This window comes from Hippocampus comes, unplaced genomic scaffold, assembly GCF_001891065.2.
Source record: "Hippocampus comes isolate QL1 unplaced genomic scaffold, H_comes_QL1_v1.1 scaffold158, whole genome shotgun sequence".
Classification (NCBI taxonomy): Eukaryota; Metazoa; Chordata; class Actinopteri; order Syngnathiformes; family Syngnathidae; genus Hippocampus; species Hippocampus comes.
The window spans coordinates 3459138-3466201 of record NW_017805548.1 but is presented as its reverse complement, the minus strand read 5'-3'; the positions used below and the strand labels follow the sequence as shown (position 1 = coordinate 3466201).

Below are 7064 nucleotides of genomic sequence, written 5' to 3'. Positions count from 1 at the left end.
ATATATATATATACATACACTCTCTATCACATATACACACACACACACACACACACACGTGTATACATATTTTTGAGATACGGTACTTCATGAATTCAGGACAATGTTTGCTGTAATTGAAAATGTGAATTTATTCAATCGTGTCAGTGGACATTTTGCCACATACTGTACCTGCCCAAAACATTCTGCAAGTTGGAACATAAAATGTTTGCGTGTGTGTTTGTTTATCAGTCTTTGAACCAGGTGGTGCTCTGGGATAAGATTGTCCTCCGAGGAGAAAGCAACAAACTGAACCTCAGAGAGACAAAATCCAAATACTTCTTCTTTGATGATGGAAACGGTCTCAGGTAAGGCATACACGTGGCTGATGGTTGAAAAAGGCTGAGCCTAAGCTTTATCTGTGTACGTATACGGTATACGCATCTACACAAGTGTACAAAATTGTTGGTGCCTCTTTGTGAATTAAAGAAAAGCACACAGCGGTCACAGCAATAACTTGAATCTTAAGTATTAATATATTGAAATACTGTAGTATTAAATTTAAACGGTGAAAATGAGACATTGGTTTTGAATTGGCTTTAGCCTTGCGGATCTTAAATTTCTGAGTCATATATGCGACTGTGATCACAGAAACATCAAGTTGATAACTGCTTGTATCTAACAGTCTGAGACAATTCCTTCCTTCGCTACTTCTGATGTATGGTTACAATGTGTTACAAACCATGTCAGCAAGCAGCACAATGACTACTTGTCACACTTTAAATGGGCTAACTGACCGATTACAAGTGTTATGACTACTTATGACGCTATTTCGGGGGCACACCTTGGTTGATTACGGCAGCAAATGCTTTTTTACCATCGTTTTGTATCAGCCTTTTTCCATCTTAAACAGGAGTGCCAATAATTATGGAGAGTACTGTTCCCATTCCGCTCAGACCACAAACATGTATCTAAACAGTGGTACAGTGAGCATTCATTTGGATGATTATTCGCCTTGACTTGACTTTGTACAGTAAATATTCCCATCTACGGAGTTCTTTCAAAAGGAAATTCCTTCACCCGGACTAAAAACCTATGCATTAAAACTTCAACTACGATGTTACATTAACGATCAATTCATAACAACGGAATTTCCACTACCCGGAACCCATACAGAAGCACGCAGTGGCGCAAACACAAGCAAGTCCCGCTCGATACTACGGAATAACTCTGTCCGTGCCGGTATTTACTGTCATTGAATACAAAACGGTGACATGTAAGTGACTCTATTAGCATGAGTTTGACTGCAATAGTGCACGATTTTTATTTCATTCACAGCTCCCGAGTTTCCTGAATGCAACATATTCATAGCTGCTCTGCCATTGGCTTGCCGAGCTTCATCCTGGCCTCCGATTGGCCAAGAGGGACCTCACTATATGTGTGTAGATACTGTAGCTTGATCCGTGGAAGATAGAGTGGAATGCGTCCGATGAGCTGCTCAGAGTAAATTGCTTGTGGCTCGACGGACAGTCAAATAAACGAACGTTTCCTGGAATGCTTTACTTGTTATCATGCTAAAAACCTTACACTAACTGGAGCGCTAATTAGAGAGAAGGCGAGTTCCATCGCGCTAACTATGGCCATCGAGGACTACGAAGCATCCCGTGGCTGGCTTTAAAAGTTCATTACATGACATCGGCTATCGGCTGAGCAACGCTGTCTTGGGTGGCGATCGAGGGGAGGTCGAGTTAGAGACAGTGAGATAGTGGTAAGAAAAGCCACCGGGTCTGTTACTCGTCTCATTTTAGAGCAAATAGTCCTAAGTTTGTTATATTGTATTTTGTTCATATTCCTGTACAGTATATTGTACTGCAGCTTTTGTGTTATAAACAGTGTTAGGAGCATATATTTTTGCATTTCATTGCTTGTGTTGTTACACGTGTATTTTGTTCACATACTTGCATGTTCATAAAGGACATGCACCATGCTCATTTCCCACATAGGGAAATTCCTTTATTAGAAAGGATTGGACAGCGCAAACATGAGTCCGTACTAGAGAATATTTACAGCATATGAGCGCTTTATGGTGGCACCGAGCTGAACAATTACTTCAAAAAACAGCCTTCTAGTTGTTTCATGCCACTCATAATGAACTAAACAAGAATGGCATATTGTGTTTTTAAAACAACCACAGAGCCTTTGGCCAGATAGCTTGATGCCTTTTGTCTGCTTGTGTAATGCTAATGCACATATACAGGCATTATTGCAAAAAAAAAAAAAATGTAGTTGCTGTCAGGCGGAATCCTTGTATCAACATAAATGACTACGTACTTTTCAGGGGGAAAAAAAAACTGCGATCTCACATGAAATCCGAAACACGTTTTTTAAAAATGATATACCTCACACACACACACACACACACACACACACACACACACACACACACACACACTTAAATTGTTCGTCCATCCATTTTTGAATCCGCTTATCCTCACAAGGGTTGCGGGGGGTTCTGGAGCCTATCCCAGCTGTCTTCGGGCAGTAGGTTGACAGCCGATCGCACGGCACACATAGACAAATGACCAGTTGCGCTTACAATCACACGTAGGGACAATTTACAGCGTTCCATGAACCTGCCACACAGGTTTTTGGAATGTGGGAGGAAGAGAAAACCCACACAGGCATGGAAAGAGCAAACTCCACACAGGAAGGCCGGCGCTGGATTCGAACCCTGCACCTCCGCACTGTGAGGCCAACGCACTAACCAGTCGCCCACCTTGAATTTAACAAAACAAGCTCATTTAACGTCACTATTTTTATTTATTGTCTCGAAAACATTGACACTTTCAATGACGGTAACAATTATGCCACATGGCTTCTGCAGAACTCAGAAATATTAAGGTTTTGTACTGCACTTCTCGGACATTTTGGGCATTCAAGGGCGCCAATATATTTGTTCTTAAAGTATGTTCACCACTTTAAATTGGTATATGATGCGTAAAAATAAAGCGGGGACACCATGGATTTCTCTCTCTCTCCCTCTCTCTCTCTCGCTCTCTCTCTATATATATATATTAATTACTGTATTTGAACATACTGGGTTTTCGCCCAACAGCTGTATACATTCCTTTAAGTCAGGGGTCCCCAACCGCCGGTCGGTCCACGGGGTATTTCTTACCGGGCCGCACAGAAAGAACTTGCCTTAATTCCGTTTTATTTATTTCGGAATACGAAAGATGTTGTATTTTGAAAAATTACCGGATTCTCCGTTACATCCGTCTGTCACGCTTGACACACGTCAAGCCACGCTTCTTTGAGGTGTCATTGTCTCCTATTACCCTGAGATGGGACCGTCTGGTTGCAGAAAATCAAGCTCGGTGCTGTGGTGAGTCGTCATTTTCATGCACTTTGAATTTGCGTTGTATCGTATTTTGAAGGCATTAAACATTGCCATAGCGATCGGAGTGTTGCGGCCAGATTAGACGCTCCTTGTGTTTATTATTATATTTCGAAAACGCCACAGTTTTCATGCAGCTCATACCATATTATTTTGTTGTATTATTTCCGCCACACCTTAAATGCCGGTCCCTGAAAATTTTGTCTGACATAAACCGGTCCGTGGGGCAAAAAAGCTTGAGGACCCCTGCTTTAAGTAACTGACGCGTGAACACAAATGGTGCAGCAACACATATAGACAATAGATATAACTGCTCTGTTCTATGCGTTATATACCAGATATATATGTTATATACTCTAAATTATACATACAGTTACTTTATTCTCTGCAAGGAGCTGAGATGTCTATACCGACGTTCATTTGTAGTCTGTTTGTCTGTCACACTGCCCCGGTGTTATGCAAAATGAGATGGAAACTGGTTAGTTAATTTCAGTTCTATATAATTATGTAATTGCGTGTTTTTCTCCTTATCTTAAGTCAACAGTCTCAAACCTGGGTCTTAAACTGGACAGTGATTTTAAACTTGACCGGCAAATTGGTGCCGTTTTTAAATCCAGCTTCTTTCATCTTAGGCAGCTGGCTAAAGTAAAACCTCTCCTGTCTCATGAGCATCTTGAGACAGTAATTCATGCCTTCGTCACATCCTGGCTCGATTACTGTAATGCACTTTACTTTGGAGTCAGTCAATCCTCCATTAAGCGTCTCCAGCTGGTCCAGAATGCTGCTGCTCGCCTCTTGACTGGTGCTCGTAAGAAGGAGCACATAACTCTTACTCTGGCATCCCTTCACTGGCTCCCTATAAATTTTAGAGTTCTTTTTAAGATCCTGTCATTTGTTTTCAAATCTGTAAATGACCTCGCACCACCTTACCTCTCTGAGCTCATCCGTCCCTATACACCTGCGCCGGCGCCTCAGTTTCTGCGGACCAGACATTATTAGAAGTACCAAGAACTAAGCGGAGACTCAGAGGGGATCGAGCCTTTTCCGTTGCTGGTCCCCTCTCGGAATAACGTCCCACTGGAAAGTTGGCAAGCCCCCTCACTGCCCATCTTTAAAACCCACCTCAAAACTCACTTGTATTCCTTGGCATTTGACTCAGCATAAGACTTGATCTTAGTTTTACTGTTTGGTGCTTTCTAATGATTTATTGCTTTATTGTTTTGTGTGTGTGTGTGTGTGTGTGTGTATATATATATATATATATATATATATAGTTGCTCCATGTACAGCACTTTGTATACAGCGATGGCTTTTTTAAAGTGCTCTATAAATACAGTTGAGTTGAGTCAAAAGAAAACTTTCGTTCAGTGTCATTTTTGTCATTAAAATGTCACATTTTTTGGGAGAGGGGATGTTACAATGTATTAGGGGTGTAATGATGGAAAATTAATGATCAAATTAATAATTATTTTTCATTCGGATTACTACAGGGACCTTGTGTGACTTAAAATTGTCCCAACCTTTGGAATTTCAGCCTCTCGACATAACTATTCAGATTTCTGTAGTCCCCCGTGAAAGCAGATTGATTATTTTTTGTGTTAAAATAAGACATTTGAAAACATCTGCTTTGACTTTTGAAAACAGTGATCATCTTTCCTTATTTTCTGACGTTATCGGCCAAACTCATTTGTTTTATTAAATCAAATTTGATTAATCAATAAAGTAATCAGAAGACTAATCCATTGTTAAAATAATCGGTAGTTGCAGCCCTAGAATTGATTGACTTTTCTATTCCTTTCACTGGGGAGCAATGATTTCAGGTTTAAGGTATGAATATGATCATGGAACATGGTAAACTTGTATCTCAAAGCAGCACTGCACAGCTTCTTTATCCATCTATGACCTGTCGCGATAATACTTATTCACGCATTTCTTGTTTTCTTTGCATAACAGGGTGATTTTTTTGCCTGAGGTCTATGATAGTGCTTTTTATTGTATTATTTTGTTGTTATTTTTCTGTGCGTTTTAAGAATGTTACCTTGGTCAACTTATTTCACGAGTTTAGATCTCAGTGAGATGAAGAACCTCTCAAACAAACTCTGCATTGTGTGGATACAGTTTTGAATGGTGCATTGGATAGAGCTTCATTTTGGATTTTTGGTCTCCTTGCATGGTGTTAGGTGACTTGCTCTTTTTTTGTTGCCGGCAGTTTCGACATGATTGTTGAAACGGGGGCAGTCAAGCAAGCCATGTGCGCGTGTTTTTGTTCCTGTAGACACTTGACCCTTGTCATTACGAGTGCTTTGTGTGAGAGTCGATAACTGACATGACTATCTTTCATCCAGGGCCAACAAGAACATCACTCTGACGCTGTCATGGAATGTCGTACCCAACGCTGGAATACTGCCACTTGTCGCTGGGAGTGGACACATCAGCCTTAGCTTTCCTGATAAATATGAGACTCCAAAGAGCTATTAGAGTGAAACAGAATTTCCGTTTATAATTTACAGCATATTTCTCTCCACGGAGGCTTTTTACAAGTGCAGCCATACTGTTAATGTGTTAATTAATTCATGTAATTTTCGGTGAGAAATAAAATAAGAGACTGGAACAGTTTTGATCCCTTTTTTTAACATCTCAGGCACAGATTAAGAATACAAGCTTTGTTGTTGGAATAATTGAAAAATGGTCATAAAATAGTGTTTAGTGTGTCACATTGGGGTAGACTATACTATGGATTGGTAGAATTTCAGGACACACTACACTGACCACACTTGTCTTAATCACTGTACTTTATTCCATAAAGTCATTATTTCACCAGTTTAGATCTCAGTGAGATGAAGAACCTTTAAAACAAAGTTACAGACATACAAAGAGAAACAAAGTACAATTTCCAATTTCACAAATTTTCGGATTCAACCATCTATGAGCATGGCTAAGAATAGATTGTTCAAACAGCCACGCTCCAACATCAACATCCTATGGAAGCTGCTCCCATGTCTTTCACTTTAAATGTAAACACATTTAAGGGCACTGTTTCCTTGGGTTTTGAGTCATTCTGTAGGAAATTACAGGCTGAAGGTGTAGAGTGCCTTTTTCCTAGTTTCTGTCAGTGTTTGGAAAAATGACTATCAAGTGGTCCTGAGAATGCAATGAATATAGCTGGGTACTTCTCCACCTGATACAAACACAAAGATAGTGGGGGAAGCAGACCGAGTCTTGCCTTATGAATACACCTGTGCCAGTGAGTGAGCATGCAGATCGCCAATGCAGCGCATCCAACCTGAGCGTACAACTGGTGAGACAGAACTTTAAACTTTGTTATGAACCTCAAGAATGCATGGTAGGGAGTATCAATTTGATATAGACACTGTGCAAAGGCACGCCTGTACGGTACAAAAAAAATCACCATAGTCTAAAACAGGTTAAAAAAAAAAGACACTTTTTAATGTTAATAGAAAACCACAACTTATTTCTTTTCACACGACAGTTCAGGTTATTTCAAATTAAGAGATTCACCAATCAGTTGGCCCAGGCATTTGTAACCGTGTGTGACGGGTTTCAGACTGAAAAAGGTTCTGCGAGTCAGTGCAAAGTCTGACAATTTATGAAGTAAACAAAACTTTTTTTTTTTTTTTATATAATGAATCTACACATAATGAATACCAGTCCCAATAGACAAACCCCA

At 40.1% G+C, this 7064-nt stretch overlaps 1 protein-coding gene across 1 annotated transcript in view; it reads left to right on the top strand.

Annotated features, from left to right (window-relative positions):
• Window positions 1-5987, top strand: part of spcs3 (signal peptidase complex subunit 3) — a 13721-nt gene extending 7734 nt beyond the window's left edge. The window contains exons 4-5 of the mRNA XM_019879834.1: window positions 232-347; window positions 5722-5987. Coding sequence (XP_019735393.1) covers window positions 232-347; window positions 5722-5854 — 249 coding nt within the window. The 3' untranslated portion in view covers window positions 5855-5987. The remainder of the gene's footprint in view (window positions 1-231; window positions 348-5721) is intronic.
• The last annotated feature ends 1077 nt before the right edge of the window (window positions 5988-7064 follow it).